Genomic DNA, 19,080 nt, shown 5'->3' on the forward strand with positions numbered 1-19,080 from the left:
TAAAAAGCCAAACAAATGGTTTTTGTATTAAAGTTAAATAAGATATAGTAATGTTGACATACCTGCAATTTAAATGTATTTAGAAAATTAAACAATATTCTTTTGTATTTTGTGTTGCTTCTGAATAAGTTTTTGAAATATTCACTTAAACTCTTTTGTCAAATTATGTCTAAGTGGTTACAATATGGGAAACTTTTTCACTGACTCAGTCCTAACTAAATTTATATACCTTTTTTTTCTTACAGAATGGAGTCAATAATACCTATTTATTTGAAATGGATATAATTTTATATATTTTTGATTTATGATAGAAAATTAACTTCAAATATTACGCTATTAGCACATCTATGAAATGATTGAAGTGACCAATTTTGTTACTTTGCATTTTCAAATATTGTCTTTTTAATATTTTCATTACTTTTATTGTGCTAACATTTTGTTTTCCTAAACTAAATGAATACATTTGGAAAATATCATCAGATGTGATTTAAGACTGGTGATTTCAGAATTTGCAAAACTGTTTATTTTGGCACCATGCGCATTTGTGTTATAATGATAATAAAGGGACTAGTGATTGGCTGCTTCTATTTGTTGGCCATACTTTAAGTACTGCTTAGTGCTAAGCAGTGTGTGGGGTGCTGTGACCACAGACATGAGAAAGAGATCATATCTGATTTCAAGGACCACATGCTCTAATATAGGCACAAAACATTACCATAAATTATGAACCATTTCTGCTTTCAGAATAAGAATCTTTGTACCCTCCTTCTCATATGCCATTTGATTTCAGAAACCAATCCCCTTTGCCCTTATCCTGTGTGAACTGGATAAATTCATCTCCTAGGGAATGGTAATAACTATAAGTATGAACCTGTGGTCAGAAATATCCAAGTGAAAATCTCATCTTCATTAGTTAGTTACTAACTGTAGTAGTTATTGCTATATAACAAACCACCCTAAAATATCTTCAAACAGCAGTTATTTTTTAATTGGTCATGTGGTTATGTGTATGCAGATTGGCTGGAACTTGACTGATCTAGGCTAGGCTCATCTGGGTGCTCTGCTTCAAGCTGAAGCAGCTGGGCCTGTTCTGTTTCTCACTGCAGGTCTGTGGGTCAGCTGGGTGGCTGTGCTCCACATTTGCTCATTCTAGGGCATGGGCCAAAAGGACAGCAGTTACTCAGGAGAAACACTTCCCAAAGTCAAGGGGCTTGATCATATGATTTGCTTTGGCTAATAACATGTGGGTGTAATTGATAGCATGCCAGTTCCAACCTAGATGCACTTCTACCATGGGAGGTGGGAAGTGTTTTATCCTGTGTAATTGCTGTCCTTTTGGCCCATGCCCTAGAATGAGCAAATGTGGAGCAGAGTCACCCAGCTGACCCACAGACCTGCAGTGAGAAACTCTGGAACAATAGGGTAAAGATACGAATGTGGAAAAAGGTGAAGAATTGTGGTCAGCAAGCTAATCTACCACAGTAGTTGTGTGACTTTGAACAAGTCATTCATCATTTCAAAGCTTCTATTTTGTTACTTGTAAAATGGAGGTAATGATTGAAAATATTATATCATAGATTATTTATGGGAATTAAATAACCTATGCAGAGCTCTTAACATAAGTGTCTGAACGTAGTAAGCAGATAATTTTAACTATTGGTGAGACTTGAATTCTAACAACAGGATCATATTTGTTGGGTGACCTCAGAGATTGGACTTAAAATTAAAGCTTTAATTCTTGGTACACTGTAGACCATCTGCTCCAGGGGTGTTCAATCTTTTGGCTTCCCTGAGCTACGTTGGAAGAAGAAGAATTGTTTTGGGCCACACATCAAATACACTAACACTAATGATAGTTGATGAGCTTAAAATATCTCAAAAAATCTCATAATGTTTTAAGAAAGTTTATGAATTTGTGTTGGGCTGCATTCAAAGCCGTCCTGGGCTGCATGTGGCCCATGGGCCATGGGTTAGGCAAGCTTGGTCTACTGGGTAAAGTATGTTGGTCCCCTACTGAGAGTGTATATGCAACATTGTAAGGGTCCAGATGTAAATCAACTGTTCTTATTCCCTATAGGCATATTTAAGGCAGAATACCACGGCCAATTACCCATCCTCATTTTTCCAACTAGTGGTATCGTGGATGCTAAGTCATCAATGGTTATTAAAGTAGATTTCTGTGCAGACCAGCCAAGAATTCTAGATGAAGAGGCAATGTGAGTATATACTGTGGTTCTAAAAATTATAATACAGATCTCAGTGCTTTCCCGTTTAACCCTGCAGATGTGACTTTGATTGTATGTTAGCTCCTTTGTTCTTCCATTCAGCGTTGTTCATTGAGTCTCTACTATTTGCCAAGCAGTAGGTTTTTAAGAAATGGGAAGAACTAGAGGATAGCATATGGGTACACATAACAGGATCTTCTATTTTGAATTTCATTGAGGTGAGAGAGTGGACTAGGGAAGGGCTCCACTAACAAGGTGATAGTTGAATAAAATACTTACTGGTGAGTAGTAATTAGCCAGGCAAAGAGCAGTGATGTGATTTGGGGTGTGTGTGTGTGTGTGTGTGTGTGTGTGTGTGTGTAGGGGTGGTGGGAGTTAGTGATGGGAGTAGCATAGAGGAGGGATTTCAGGCAAAGCAAGTAACATACTGGAAATCCTAGAGGCAAAAAGACAGTGTTGCACACCAAGGCATCTTTGGCAATGTAGAATTAAAAAGATGGAGGTGGGGAGTGACAGGACACAAGACCAGAAAAACCAAATGGAATGTCTAGTTTGAAGGGCTTTGTAGTCCAACATTTTTGTGAGGTATGTCTTAATTAATTGCTAGAATGTGCAGTCAATATAATGGGCCATCACCAGTATTTTTAACAAACGACTTAAAAATATCAGAATGCATCTGTGGAGTGTGTGTGTGTGTGTGTGTGTGTGTGTGTGTGTGTGTGTGTTCTGGTATTGGGATATAAAATACTTTTTTTACTGAAGGTCACAGTCATAAATATGTGATAAACAGGTGTGAACCCTGATAGGAGCTTGGGTTTTATTGTGAAGGCTATGAAGTCTTAGGAGGGTTTTAGGGTGAGAGTGTCATGATTAGTTTGTATTTTAGAAAGGTCATGCTAGTGGCAGTGTGCAAAACAGACCAGGGAGTACAAATGTGGAGTGAGAAGCTTGACTAGAAATTACAGTAAAGCAAGAGGAAAATGATAAAGGTCTGAGATAAGGTCAACTGAGAAGACTGATAGAAGTGTGCAAATTGGAGATAGGTTGTAGAAGTAGATTTGACTAGATTTGGTGACTGATTGTAGCAAAGGAAGATAAAAGGTGGAACAGGGTTATGGGAGAGGATCTTAAATTCAGTTTTGATATGTTGGAATGGTTTTACTTTTCAGATTCCTGGTGGAGCTGGCTGCAGCTTATTAAATTATCTTGAGTCCCAGAAAGAAATTTGATTTAGATGTACAAGTTGAATGTTCCTTACTCAAAATACTTGAGATCAGAAGTGTTTTAGATTTCAATTTTGTTTGGATTTTGGAATATTTGCATTATACTTACTAGTTTAGTAACCCTAATCTAAAAATCTGAAATCTGACATGCTCCAATAAGCATTGTCTTTGAGTTTTATATCAGCATTCAAAAAGTTTGGGATTTTGGAGCATTATGGATTTCATATTAGGAATACTCAGCCTGTATAGGGTTGAAGATCATCAGTGTATAAGTGGGAGAAGAAACAGAAGTGTTGAGAATAACTTTGAGAAGGAGAGTGGAATGAGAAACAGTAAGAGAAAAAACACTACTATTCATGTTAACTATTTATCAAGTTTAAAAAAGGTCCCAGTCTTAGAAGAGTGAGAAGGTGGGGCCTGAGTGAGTTAAAAGAAAACCTTGAAATTATGGTGTCAAGGAAGCTAAGGGAGGAGCAATTCAATGCCCAATGTTATAGGATATAGTGTAAGATAAGGGTTAGGTGATAGTTGTGGAGTAGTCAGTTATCTGTGGTATCTGACGGGCCTAAATTGAAAGATTGCATTTATGCCAGAGTGGGATAAAATGAAAGAGCAGTTCCCAAAGAGAATTGAAATTCATTTGAGAAATGAAGTTAATGGGGAAATGTTTATTTCAGCAAAGAAGTGGGATTTTTGTTTCGTTTTGGTTTTGAGATGGGGTCTCTTCCTGTCACCTTGACTGGAATGCAGTGGTGCAATCACGGCTTACTGCAGCCACGACCTCCCACGCTCCAGCAATTCCCCTACCTCAGCCTCCAGAGTAGCTGGACCTTAAGGTGTGTGTCACCATCCCTGGCTATTTAAATTTTTGTTGTTGTTGTTGTAGAGATAGGGTCTCACTGTGTGGCCTAGGCTCATCTCGAACTCCTGGACTCAAGCAATCCTCCCTCCTTGGCTGCCCACAGTGCTAGGATTACAGGTGTGAGATCACACCCAGGCAGCAGTGGGTTTTACTGAGGTACGTTAGATTGTAAGGAATTGAGGTGTAAGGATGGGGATAAGATAAGCTGTTGGACTTGGGAGATGAGAAGAATTAGAAAAGAATTTCAGAATTTGAGAGCTAGAGGTAACCATACAAATCATTTAAATAATTGGCAATATGAATATGCCATTGAGTTTTTTCTGGGTTCAATTCATGAGATTGTTTTACAACTTTACTGTTTCCTGAAGACAGTGAATTAGGCTGCACATGTGCCATTCCATTTTGTAGATTCAGATGTACAGAAGAACCTGATAACCTCTGGTATGTACGTGAAAGGAACTACTCTTAGGCTACTGAATTTTAATGATAATGTGATTCTATAAAGTTTCTGTTTGTCGAAATGTGTGGGAGAAAAACAAAATATATAGAATTCTAATTAAAATATGTATGTATGTGCATATCTTATTATCCTGTAGAGTGATTTTGCAAGGTCAACCTGAGATGCTCTTGAATATCAAAGCTCATGTGGTTGAGCAGATTATTGAATTATTAAACATGAGTAGTGACAGAAGGCTGGAATGCATACACTTTGGTCCCGTTTTCTTCGGATCATCAAAAATTAAACATGCACGTGTATACAATAATAGCCCAGAGCCCATAAATTGGGTGGCCATAATACAAGATGATGCCGTGGGAGAAGAACTGGTAAGTAAATGGTGCGATGGGGATATCAGGTATTATGACTTAAAAGAGATTGTGTTAAATCTACTAATAACCAACAAGCTTTTTAATTATTCAAAATATCTTTTAACATGGGCAGATAGATTTGATTTTATGTGTATCCAATAGCAACCTCAAAAAATTCAGAAATTAAGCTAACATTTATAGTAATATATATCTGAAGTAAACCAGACAAGTACTTCTTATAGATCAGTGGCTAATTGAAGGTATTTCTGTTCTCATCAATTTTTTAATCCTTTTTCAAATTGTATGATGTTCCTTGGTCAAATTTATGTGTAAATGTTACTTTAAAGATAGATATTTGCTATTTCCTAGATTCTGGAATTTCAATAATTATTTTGTAACCTCCTCAAAAAATTTTTTTGTGTTTTGCCTTAATACTCTTTTATATCTGACTTTATATTACAGGGTACAGATATTCAACAAAGAACAGATATTGCTTTAAATAATCTCACCTACATAAGAAAAATAAAGAACATAGATACTACTATCATTATCTCCTGTCTTCCTAATGAAGGGACTTTACAACCTTATCAAAAGACTGTAATTACATTTTGTTTCACCCCAAAGTAAGCAAAAATTAATTTCATTGTAATGTTAAATATTAATGGAAAGTATATTAACCACACTTTAATCAGATTCACTTTAATACTATAATAGTAAAACTTGCCAGAAGGCACAAGTCAGATTTTTCTTGTCATGGTTCTAGATGTTTCTGACATGGTTAGTAATATTTCTAATAATTCTAAATATGGTTCTAAATACTTCATGTAAAGTTAAAAATCTCCCTAGACCTTGTGGAAATGGGGTGGTGGAAGTGCAAGTTTTGAGTTGTTTTGGAGTGTGGCCCCAAATTGTTTGTGCAGTCAAGACCTTGTTGTCCCCACGAATAGTCAGGTGCATGCAGCATGTCGTAGGTCCCTCCAAAGAGGATGCAATGCTTCTGGCAGGGCAAAATTATTGCTGACAATCCTAAGTATTAAACCTATAGCACCTTCCAGGGATCAGTCAAACTTGTTTGCTGAAATTCATACAGACTTTTAGCACTTAAGCCAGTATACATTTTTCATAATTCCATGAACTTTGTTTTGTTATTAAATTTGAAGAGCATGCTGTTTTAAATATATAATAGCAATTTCAGTGACACCTTGATAGGTTGTAATATGTGTGAACTGATTCAATTGCAAGAATATTTTCGCTTGTTTGTGAGAGGGTAATGTTTAATGTACTTCTTGTTTGTGGAACAGGGTTGCCTGTTGAAGATTGAGCTTGCTTTAATTTAAAGAGGTTAATAAATCAAGTAATTGTTCTATATGTAAATCCACAATTGCCTTATTAATGATACCTTCATACAAGTAGTTTCTTTGGTGAATCTGTAAGATTCTGTTTAATACACAATCTTTGAAGTTTCAAATATTCTATTCTTTTTTCATGGCAGCATGTTAACTTGAGAGTCTAGCATAGAATCATAGGTATATGTATGATTTGAAGTCTTAGTTAAATGTGTTCTGACCACACTATTTGTATTCATGTTTAATATTACATGTCAGTATTTTGTAAATGTAGTTGAGTTTGCACTACTAGAGAGCTGACCTCTAGGTAAGGCAGGTAAAAATAGCCAATGAGCAGACCTATGACATAAACCATCTCTGCCTTTACTCCTATTTCCCTTCTTCCTAGCCTTCCTTTCCTTTTCTCCTCAAACAAAATTTAACTGTTAGCAATTCTTGTTCTCCAAATTACTTGTCCACAACAAGAGCATGGCTGGCAATATGCACTTAGTACATTGGGGAAGACAAATTTGTAACAAATGTTTTTTATTATGCCCAAGAGTAAGATGGACTATTGTAAAGAATTAATCAGAGTCCTTAGTTAGAGATGAATTTTGCCTGGAAAGAAAATTCTTTGCAGAGAAAGTGGCATTTGAGCTAGACCTTGATGACTTGGTATATTTAAATTACTCTTGTCTTGACGATGTTGGCACAAACTCATTTTTCTCAGCTTTGTACTCCGTAGCCTTCTTTTGGCAAATCTCTCTGGCTTTGCAGTAAATTTGGATAATGGATTACAGTTGTATTTTCATTCCTTAACATTCATTTGCTTGCATAGATTTAAAGATTGGATTGATATTTCCTCTTACAAGGTGATAAAGTATATCACCTTTGCTTTAAAAATAACTCATTGTGATTTTTTTATAGGCTAATGGCTGTTGGTAAAAAGGATATTGGACCTTCATACAGACAGGACTATGTTCTCTTTTTGAGATTTGAGTCCGTAGGAAGTAAAGATGGATTTTTGAGAGATGATGACTATAAAACCATCAAAAGTAAGTGTGAAATTAACAAAATTATCAAATCCATAGCCATTTAAATTGTTTAAAAATGTGAACATGAATATCTGTAGAGACAATCTAATAAAATATATAATTATTGAATAGAAAAAAAAGCAAACATGTTCAAGAGACCTTAAAGTGTCATCTGTGGCATGTTAAGAAGTCAACTTCACAATCATTTACATAATAATTTTCCAGGTTAGAAGTTAGGTTATAATTTTAAATGATGTTAGATAAACATGATGATCTAGAGTTTAAGGAATAAGAAAAAAAACCCGGATTTGTTTTCTATGTATGCCTAGGTTTTTTCTCAGGGATTGGTATGGGAACAAATGACCCTTTCCATCTCTACTAATCCTTCAGCTCTCTTAGAATCTACAAATAGGAACAGTAAAAAACAAGATCTAGAGATCTAGTTAGTAGAGTACAGGACAGTGTTATTGGATACTGATAATTGCACATGTTTTGCAGGCCACATGTCAATATGCCTTATATGTTTTATATTCTCAGGTTATATTAGGTTGGTTGTAGTGAGGAAAAAAATGGGATGGGACCTGGAGTTCAGCTTAGCAAGACAGATCAAAGAGAAAATAGAGAATTAGGAAGGTTAGGAATCAAATCCAGGAAAATGAGCTATACCAAGGAGGGATTAGATCACCATCCTGGATATTTATGCAAATCGAGTATGTCAGTATAAGTGATATTGAGCAGGATTTAACTGTATTCCTTGGGCATAAATGGATTGTTCTGTTACTATTTATATTGTGTTTTGTGATATTGAGCTACGTCTGCTGATCCTAGACAGCAATGAGAATTCCACATTTGTACAAAGTTTACAGGTTAATCCAGTTTTGAATAGCCAGGGATGGAGTTACTAGGTTTGCCTTAAGGGTAATTTAGTCTAAGATTGGCTACTAAGAGCATTAGTGAAAAAATGCAAACTCTTTTTCTTTGGTTCTAGTTACACTGCTCTCTCTCTGCAAAATTGTTCTTCTGTTATCATCTTTCTAGTTTCCCAAAAACTTCATGTTTATATTTTTGCCCAGCTTCTATTCCATTGTTCATTATTCTAATTATTCTTTTCCATGTGCACTTATATCTGTTGGTCTGTCTCCCACAATGACTGAGTGAAAAGCCTCTAATTCTATGAAATTCAGCTTTCAGCTTACATTGGGTCTGCACATGGGAATCTGATTGTGTTGGAGAAAAACACACAACCTTGTTGAGAGGTTTCACTTTGTATCTATAATCACTAATCCCAAGTGAGTTCTTTAAGCTGTTTGGCATTCCCTATTGCATTCACCCATTCATTCACTCTTACACAATCTGAGATGAATATAACACACCTTTTATTCTCTCCTCAAGTCTCCACTCTTTCCTCCTTCGTCTTCACTTGTAAGCTTGAACACAGAGTGGTCTAGTAGACATTTCCATAAGAATATCTGCTAGGTATCTCAACTTAACATGTCTCAAACAGAACTCCTGATTTTTCCACAACCGGCTCCTCCTTCAGTCTCTTGTTTCAAGAAATGGCAACTCCATCATTTTGGTTGCTAAGGCAAAAAACCTAGAGTCATCCTTTATCACTTCTTCATTTCCCTGTTCTGTGTCCCATATATCAGCAAATCTTCTTAAGTCTACCCTCAAAAATATATCTAAAAATCTGACAATTTTTCTCCATTTTTCTACTCTTCTCCTCCAGCCATTTGTTCTTTAAAGGCGTTTGAACATGACAGACAAGTTCCTGCCTTAGCGTATTTGTGCTTGCTGTTCTCTCTGCCTGGAATAAACTTTTCCTAGATTTTCACATTTTTTTCCAGACTCCCTTTATATCTTGGCTCGAGTATCTCCCTATCAGAGAGGCCTTTTTGGACATCTCTACATAAAACAGAATCCCCAAGACCTTGTACTCTGTCTCAACCTGTCTTACCTTTACCCATAATACTTATTTTCTATGAAATGCTGTGTAAACATATAACATTATTTGGTTGATTATTGTCAATGTCACCTCACTAGAATGTAAAGTCCGTAAGAGCAGGAATGTTGTCTCTTTTATTCACTGCTGTATCCGCAAGGCATGCCACAGAGAAGACACTCAATAATTGTGTTGAATGAAAAGATTGAATGAGCTACCCAATTTGCATTAGGTATTTCAGACAACAAATAGACTAAGCAAATATATTCTGGATTCTCCAAACACTTTTTATGTTCAACGGCTATTATTGCTTTTACAGGTGAACGATTTCAGAAAGTGGAATTAGCACTGACAGGCACAGGACTTCCTGTTTTACTACAGTTTGATCCAGGACCAGTTCTTAATTTTGAACCTTGTTTCATGGGTGAACGTTCAGAAATTCAGTGCATCATAAAAAATCAATGCGAATTACTTCCTGTGACGTACCACTTTAAAAAAACTGCAAATTTTGAAATTGATCCTGAAAAGGGCAAGATTACTGGAGGGGGTATGGTGGTAAGATAATTTTTCTTTGCTTTTACATGGCAGCTAACATTTTAAGGTGTGCTAAAATGCTATGCAGAGGATTAGAAACAACATGTGTTCTACCAGTGTTTATAAATTGTTTCTCTTCTGCAGCCTAGTTATGAAGATTTTTGTATTGGTACTCATATAGAATCCATAATGATTTGTTAAGTGCCTGTCATGTGCCAGTGAAAGCATTTGGCACTAGGGAATTTAAAGAAATGCAAAACATAGTTACTTCCTCTAAAATATTAGACATATACACAGGTAGGTATGGCTTAAGGAGAATATAAAACATGTTAAAGTTGTAACAAGGTGATATAGAAACTCAAATAACAGAATGTTTACTTCTAACCAGATAGAAAGGTCTCCATAGGAGAGTAATGTATGAGCCAGACATTGAAGCTTGAGTAGAATTTTGAAGTTTGAAACTGGTGATATTTACCAGGCCTAGAACTTGTAATGCTGGTACAAAGCAGAAAAAGAGAATGCCAAGACATACCTGTGAGCACTAGGTCAGCTTCTGGTTGTCAGGAGCTGTTTTTCTTTTAATTGCTGCACAGGTAACTCTTTCCCATATCCTCTAAACCATGGGTTAAAAGACGATGGTCCACAGGTCAAATATGGCCTGATGCCTGTTTTGGTAATTAGTGTTTTTGGAATATAGCCACTCTTATTTGTTCACCTATTGTCTAAGGCTACTTTCATACAAAAAGACAGAGTTGGCTGGGCGCGGTGGCTCACACCTGTAATCCCAGTACTTTGGGAGGCCGAGGCAGGTGGATCACAAGTCAAGAGATCAAGACCATCCTGGCCAACATGGTGAAACCCCATCTCTACTAAAAATATGAAAATTAGCCGGGCGTGGTGGCACATGCCTCTAGTCCCAGCTACTCAGGAGGCTGAGGCAGGAGAATCGCTTGAACCCGGGAGGCGGAGGTTGCAGTGAGCCGAGATCACAGCACTGCACTCCAGCCTGGTGACAGAGTGAGACTCCATCTCAAAAAAAAAAAAAAAAAAAAGACAGACTTAAGTGGTTGTGAGAAAACCTATGCCCCATGAAGCCTAAAGTGTTCACTGTCTGGCAATTTACAGAAAGGGTTTGCTGAACCCTGCCTTAAATATAGCAAACATGAGTGCTTTCAGTTTCTCCTCAGTTTCTTATGTTATCATATTTGTTCCACTGCAGTGATGCAGTTCATAAAGTTATTGAAGGAAACTTTCTTCCAATTGCAATTAAGAACTATTGTATACATGTTTATATACATGCAGCTCCTATTTATATCTTACTGCTTCATTAGTATGACTCTCTCCCTCCAAATTTGGATAGATGTTATCAGTTTTCATAGAATAGCAACAAATGTTAGCCACTTTATACTAAATGTTTTCTTTTTAACTGCTTCCTAGATTTCCTGTAGTCCAAGTCTCTTAAACCTACTGACTCAATTATTTTTCTCCAGTAACATATGCATCTTTCAAAACATATCTAATAGCTAACTCCCCAATATTATTTTTAACCCTCTACATTTATGAATTTTTCCAACACTAATAATTTTCAAATTAGTAAAAATGCGAATGTAAGAAGTATAGTAGACACTGGAGAACTGTGGCCTGCACAGACTGGTCAAATGGCTTTTGACTATTTAGAAGTGTGATAAGATTATTCTTTTTAAATAACAACTTTATTGATATGTAATTCACATACCATAAAATTCACACATTGAAGTATACAATTCAGTGATATTAATATGTTCAGAGATTGCACACATCAGCACTAATTCCACAACGTTCTCTTCACCCCAAAAAGAAACTCCATGTCCATTAACAGTCATTCCCCTTCTCCTCATTCATCAGCCTCTGGCAAGTATTAATCTATTCTCTATGTCAGTAGGTTTTCCAGTTTGGGTCATTTTCTATAAATATTATATTTATATAAGGCATTTTGTGTATGGCTTCTTTCATTTAGCATAATATTTTCAAGGTTCATGCACATTGTAATATGTATTAATGCTTCATTTTTATAGCCAAATTATATTTTTTGTGTGGATATACCACCTTTTGTTTATCCGGTCATCAATTGAGGGACATTTGGGTTGTTTCCACCTTTTGGCTATAATGAATAATGCTGCTATAAACATTCATGTACAAGTTTTTGTGTGGACAGATTTTTAATACTGTTGAAATACACCTAAGAGTGGAATTGTTGGGGTCATATGAAAACTCTATGTTTAACTTTTTAAGAAACTGTCATACTATTTTCCAAAGTGACTATACCATTTTATATTCCTACCAGCAATAAATGAACATTCCAATTTACCCATACCCTCCACCACACTTGTTAATGTACTTCTTTTTTTATTATAGCCATCCCAATGGGTACAAAGTGGCATGTCCTTATGGTTTTCATTTAAATATCCCCAGTAACTAATGATGATGAATATCTTTTCATGTACTTATTGTCCATTTGTATATTTTCTTTGGAGAAATATTTATGCATATCTATGATAGGCAGAATAATGGCCCCCTAAAATATCTCTATCCTAATCTCTAGAAATTATGAACATGTGATGTTCTATGGCAAAGCAGAATTCAGGTTTCACTTGAAATTAAGACTGTTAATCAACCCACCTTAAAATAGGAAAATTAGCCTGGATTTTCCAGGTGAACCCTATGTACTCTCAGGTTCCTTAAAAGTGGAAATGGAGGACAGAAAATGTGTCAGTGTCAAAGTAATGGAAGACTTTACTGTCCATTGATTTCTGGCTCTGAAGGTGGAAGGGGGTGGGGTGCATAAGTTGAGGAATGGGATGGCTTCTGGAATCTGGAAAAGGCAAGAAAGCAGATTCTCTGCTACAGTTTCCAGAAATAAGCAGGCCTGCTGACACCTGACACCTTGATTTTCATCCTGTGTTAGGCTTCTGACAAGTGTAAGATAAGAAATTGAGTTATTTTTGTCAACAAGATTTTTGGTAATTTTTTATTGCCAAAATAGAAAACTAATAGAATACATTTTACTATTTTTTTAATTGGGCTGTCTTTTTTTTTATGGAATTGCAAGAGTTCTTTATATATTCTCAATACAAGTCCTTTGACAGATACAGAAATCACAAATATTGTATTCCATCCTGTGGATTGTCTTCCCACTTTCTTGATAGTTACCTTTGAAGGATAAAAGTAATACTTTTGATTAAGTTCAATTTATCTATTTTTTTCTTTTGTCTCTTGTGCATTTAGTATCATATCTAAGTAGTCATATACTGTCTGAGGTCATTAAGTTTTGTTTCCATGTTTTTCTCTAAGAATTTTAGCTCAAACTGTTAAATCTATTTGTTGGCCGGGCACGGTGGCTCACGCCTGTAATCCCAGCACTTTGGGAGGCCGAGGCGGCCGGATCATGAGGTCAGGAGTTCGAGACCAGCCTGACCAACGTGGCGAAACCCTGTCTCTACTAAAAATACAAATATTAGCTGGGCATGGTGTCACGTGCCTGTAATCCCAGCTACTCAGGAGGCTAAGGCAGGAGAATCACTTGAAACCAGGAGGCGGAGGTTGCGCACGCTTGTAATCCCAGCTACTCAGGAGGCTAAGGCAGGAGAATCACTTGAACCCAGGAGGCGGAGGTTGCAGTGAGCCAAGATTGTGCCACTGCACTCCAGCCTGGGTGACAGAGTGAGACTCCGTCTCAAAAAAAAAAAAAAATCTATTTGTTATTTTTTGTAAATGGCATGATTTAGAGGTTGAAATGTATTCTTTTTCATGGAGATGTCAGGTTATCACAGAATATTGTCACATATATAAAAAAAACAATTGAACGTGAATATAAGGATTTCTAGACTAAAAATTCTATTTTGCATATCTGTATTTATCCTATGTCAGTACTACAATGTATTAATTACTGTAGCTTTCTTTTTTTCTTTTTTTCGAGACAAGATACTTCACCATGTTGGCCAGGCTGGTCTCGAGCTGCTGACCTCAAGTGATCTGACCGCCTCAGCCTCCCAAAGTGCTGGGATTACAGGTGTGAGCAACTGCGCCCGGCCTGTAATTACTGCAGCTTTATGGTATTTTTTGAATTTGGGAAATATGAGCCTTCTAATTTTTTTCTTTTTAAAGAACATTTTTGCCTAATGTGGGATGCTTGCAAATACATATGAACTTTAACATTAGCTTGCTAATTTCTGAAAAAAAAAAAAAAAAAAAAAGGACAGCTGGAATTTTGAAAAGAATTGTGTTGAATTTGTAAGTCTATTTAGGGAATATTGCCATTTTAACAATATTAAATCCTGTGATCCAGAAGATTGTATGCCTTTACACTTATTTATGTCTTCTTTAATACCTTTTAATAATATTTGTAGTATTCAATGTACAAGTCTTACAATTATTTTAAAAATTTATTTCTAAATATTTTATCCTTATTTGATGCTATGTAAATGAAATAGAATTCTTAGTTTTATTTCTGGATTATTCATTGCTAGTGCATATAAATGCATTTGTTTTCTGCATATTGACCTTGTATTCTGCAAATTTGCTGAACTCATTTATTAGTTCTGGTAGTTTTTTGGTGGATTCTTTGGGATACAAGATCATGTCACCTGTGAATGGAGGTCACTTTACATCTTTCTTTCTAATCTGGATTCATTTTATTAACTTATTTTCTTACCTACTTGTCCTAGCTAGAACCTCTAGTACAATATTAAATAGCAATGGCAAAAGGGGTATCTTGTCTTGCTTCTGATCTGAGGGGAAAGCATTTAGTCTCTTATCAAGTTCCATGTTACCTGTAAGTTTTTCATTGACTGCCTTTATAAACTTGAGGGAGTTCCCTTCTATTCCTAGTTTGTTGCATGTTTCTATTATGGAAGTGTATTTTGTCAACCACTATTTCTGTGTCTATTAAAATGATAATGTGATTTTGTCCTTTATTCTATTAAGAGTGTGCATTACATTGACATATGGATATTAAACTTGAAATCATACTTGTACATAGTATATAATCTTTTCTACGTTTTGCTGGTTTCAGTTTGATCGTATTTAGTTGAGGATTTTTGCATATATATTCATAAGGGACATAAGAATGCAGATTTTTAAAAAAATGTTTTTGATTTTGGCATCAGAATAAAACCGGTGCCACAGAATGAATTGAGAATACACTCTTCTTTTAAATTTTTTGTAAATGCTTGTGAAGGATTGGCACTAATTCTTCTTTAAACGGTTGGTAGAATTTACCACCAAAGCCATTTTGTCCTGGGATTTTGTCAGAAATTTTTTGGCTATTAATTCAATCCCTTTATTTGTTGTGGGGCTATTCATATTATCCATTTTTTCTTGGGTCAGTTTCAGTAGTTTATGTCTTTCTCTTTATAAGAATTTGCCCATGTCATTTAGGTTATCTGGTTTGTTGGTATTCAGTTGTTGATCACATAATCTTATACCCCTTTTTACTGGTGTAAAGTTGGCAGTGATGTCCTCTCTTTTATTCCTGATTTTAGCAAAGTTAGTCATCTCTTTTTTTGCTTATTAAGTCTAGTTAAAATTTTTTCAGTGTTGTTAATCATTTCAAAGATATAGTTTCAGGACTGTTGATTTTTTTCTAACATTTTCTATTATCTTTATTATTTATTACTGCTTTTGTGTTTATTATTCCTTTCCTTATACTCACTTTGAACTTACTTTGTTCTGTTTTCAAATTTCCTAAGGTGGATGGTTAGAATATTGATTAAAGTCCTTTTTAAAAAATACATTTGTTTATAACCATAAATTTCTGTCTTGTCACTGCTTTTTCTGCATTTCATATGTTTTGGTATGTTGTGTTTTAGTTTTTCTTCATCCCAAAATAATGTTGAATTCCCCTTGTGGTTTTATTCTTTAATCTATTGGTTATTTGGACATGTATTGCTTAATTTCCAAAATGCGTGAATTTTTCACATTTTCTTCTCTTATTGATTTTAATTCATTGCATTTTGGTTGGAAAACATACTGCACAGATTTCAATCCTTTTAAATTATTGAGGCTTATTTCACAGACTAACATAGTCTATATTTAAAATGTTTCATTCAAAGTGCGAATGTGTACTTTGGAAAAATGTGCATTCTACTATAGTTGGGTAAAATGTTCTACAGGTATATTTTGGGTCTAATTGGCTTATGATGTTTTTCAGTTCTCTGTTCTTTGTTGATCACATGCTTAGTTTTTCTAATCATTATTGGAAGTGGGATATCAAAGTCTCCCACTATTGTAGTTGAATTGCCTATTTCTTCCCTCACTTTTGTCAGTTTTTTGATGCTGTTAGGTGCATATATGGTTATAATATGCATTCCTGATGTCTTGACCCTTTTATCATTATAAAATGCTCTTTTTTCAATGTAGAACTTTTTCTATCAATATCTATTTTGTCTTATATTAGTATGGGCACCCTGTTCTCTTTTGGATTTTGTTTGCATATGACATATTATTTTGCCATCCTTTCACTGTCAACCTATTTGTATCTTTGTATACAATGTGTACCTCTTGTGGGAAATATATAGATTATGTGTTTTTGCCTACTCCACCAATCTCTGCTTTTTGACTGCACAATTTAATCCATTTATGTGTATCCATTTATCTATTGATGAACACTTAGGTTGATTGCATATTTTGGCTATAGAATGATGCTGCAATTAACATGAGAGTGAAGATATCTCTTCAACATGCTGATTTCATTCCCCTTGGATAAATAAAATGTGGTGTGTGTGTGTGTGTGTGTGTGTGTGTGTATGAATACTATACAGCCTTAAAAAAATAAGGAAATCTTGTCATTTGTGAAACATGGATGAACTTGGAGCATGTTATGCTAAGTGAAATAAGACATACTCAGAAAGACAAATACTGCATGGCTACACTTATATGTGGAATCAAAGTTGAACTCATAGAAGCAGATAGTAGAATTGTGGTTGCCAGGGGCAGTGGATGGCGAATAAGGAGATGTCAATCACAGAATACAAAATTTCAGTTAGACAGAATGAATAAGTTCTGAGAGTCTATTGTACAGAATGGCGACTATGGTTAATAAAAGGGTATAAATATTTTCAACACAAAACAGTAAGGATATATTATTTAGCTTTATTTAATTGTTTCAAAATTACATCAAAATTACATATTAAATACTATATATTCACTATATATTTGTATACAAACAATTTCTATTTATTAGTTGTACCTTAATAGAGCTGGGGGAAAGAAATGTAAAGAAAATCCATTTACTTTTTTCAAAAATTTTAATTTTAATTTCAAATTCTGGGGTACATGTGCAGGATGTGCAGGTTTATTACATAGGTAAATGTGTGCCAATCCATTTATATGTAATGTAACTACTAGTAACATAGGATTTGCATTTGCTATTTTTCTATTTGTTTTCTATAATTACATATCCTCCTAATTTTCTGTTATTTCATTACTGCTTTATTTTGTACTAAATAGATATTTTGTAATATACCATTTTAATTTTGTCATTATTTATTTTACGAAACTTTAAAAACATTTAATTTTCTTAGTGACTGCCCTTTGGGTTACATTTAACATCTTTAACATAAAACAGTCTCATTCACATTAATGTCAACTTAATTTGTATAGTATACAAAAACTTTTGCTCCAATAGAATTATGGTTCTTGTCTCCTCTTTGTGCTATTCTTGTCATACAAATAATATGTGTTTACGCTTTAAAAGCTCATCCATACTCTAATACTTATTTCTGTATGCATTGCTTTTTAAATCAGATAGGAGCAGGAAAGCATTGCAAACAAAAGTACGTTTATGCTTTTATATTTATCTATGTAGGTAGTTACATTTGCCTGTGCTCTTAATTTCCTTGTCTGAATTTGAGTTACTATCAAGTGTCCTTTTACTTCATTGTGAAGAATTCCCTTTATATTTTTGTGATGAAAATGTACTAATGATACATTCTCTTCATTTATATTTATCTGGAAATGTCTTAATTTATACTTCAGTTTTGAATGATAGTTTTGCTAGTTATAGAATTTTGCATGTACAGTCTTTTTCCTTCAATATTGGAACACACCTCCCCACTGCCTTTTTGCCTTCAGTGTTTCCAATGAGAAGTTAGATGTTCATTTCTAAAGAATCCTTCTAATGTGATGATTACCTTTCTTCTTGTAGTTTTTCAAGATTCTCTGTCATTGGTTTCTGATAGTTTGACTTTGTTGTGTTTAGGTGTGGATCTATTTGATTTACCCTGCTTGGGTTTTGTTGAGTTTCTTTGATATGTAGATTGTCTTTAATCAAGTTTTTGAACTTTTCATCTATTATTTCTTCAAATATTTTTTCTGACCTTTTCCTTCTCTCCTTTTTAGACTCCCATCATACATATGTGACTATGCTTGATGGTGTCCCCAAAGTCTCTGAGACTCTGTTCTTTATTCTTCATCCTTATGTATCTCTCTTCAATGTGAATAATTTCAAATGTCTTGTCTTCAATTTCATTGGTTAGTTTTTCTGCCAGTTCAAATCTGCTATTGAGTCCCTTAAGTAAATTTAAAATTTTAGTTACATTACTCTTCAATTCCAGAACATTTATTTGTTCTTTTTTATAATTTCCACACTTTATTGAAATTGTGTATTTTGTGAGACATTGTTCACATACTTCCTTTAATTCTTTTGACCTGTTTCCCTTCAGTTCTTTGAAAATATTTACAATAGTTAACTTACTATGTTTGTCTAATAAGTTCACCATTTGGATTTCCATAGGGACATTATCTATGAACTACAGCTTTCCTAGGTATTGGCCATACTTTCCTGATTATTTGGGTGTCTCGTATTTTTTTCATGTTGAAAACTGGGCATTGTACATAATATAACTTGGCAACTATGGAAATCATCGCATTATTTATTGTTGCTTTTTTGTTGTTGTTTTGTTTATTTAGTGATTCTCTAGACTAATTCTGTGAAAGCTTTTTGTTTATTGTGTGCAGCCAATAAAGTCTCTACTCAGTTAATTTAGTGTTCAGCTAATGATTGGATAGAGGTTCCCTTAAATTCCTTGAATCAATAAGTCTCACAGCCTATATCAAGAGCCTCTGTGTAAGTAAGTATGTTGGGGCATGTC

At 34.8% G+C, this 19,080-nt stretch overlaps 1 protein-coding gene across 1 annotated transcript in view; it reads left to right on the forward strand.

Annotated features, from left to right (window-relative positions):
• CFAP47 (cilia and flagella associated protein 47) overlaps positions 1-19,080 on the forward strand; it is a 469,679-nt gene that overhangs the window by 26,668 nt on the left and 423,931 nt on the right. Inside the window, exons 4-8 of the mRNA XM_019019001.4 lie at positions 2,078-2,216; positions 4,907-5,135; positions 5,580-5,740; positions 7,370-7,497; positions 9,738-9,973. Of these exons, the coding sequence (XP_018874546.3) occupies positions 2,078-2,216; positions 4,907-5,135; positions 5,580-5,740; positions 7,370-7,497; positions 9,738-9,973 (893 nt within the window). The remainder of the gene's footprint in view (positions 1-2,077; positions 2,217-4,906; positions 5,136-5,579; positions 5,741-7,369; positions 7,498-9,737; positions 9,974-19,080) is intronic.

Source organism: Gorilla gorilla, chromosome X (assembly GCF_029281585.2).
Source record: "Gorilla gorilla gorilla isolate KB3781 chromosome X, NHGRI_mGorGor1-v2.1_pri, whole genome shotgun sequence".
Classification (NCBI taxonomy): Eukaryota; Metazoa; Chordata; class Mammalia; order Primates; family Hominidae; genus Gorilla; species Gorilla gorilla.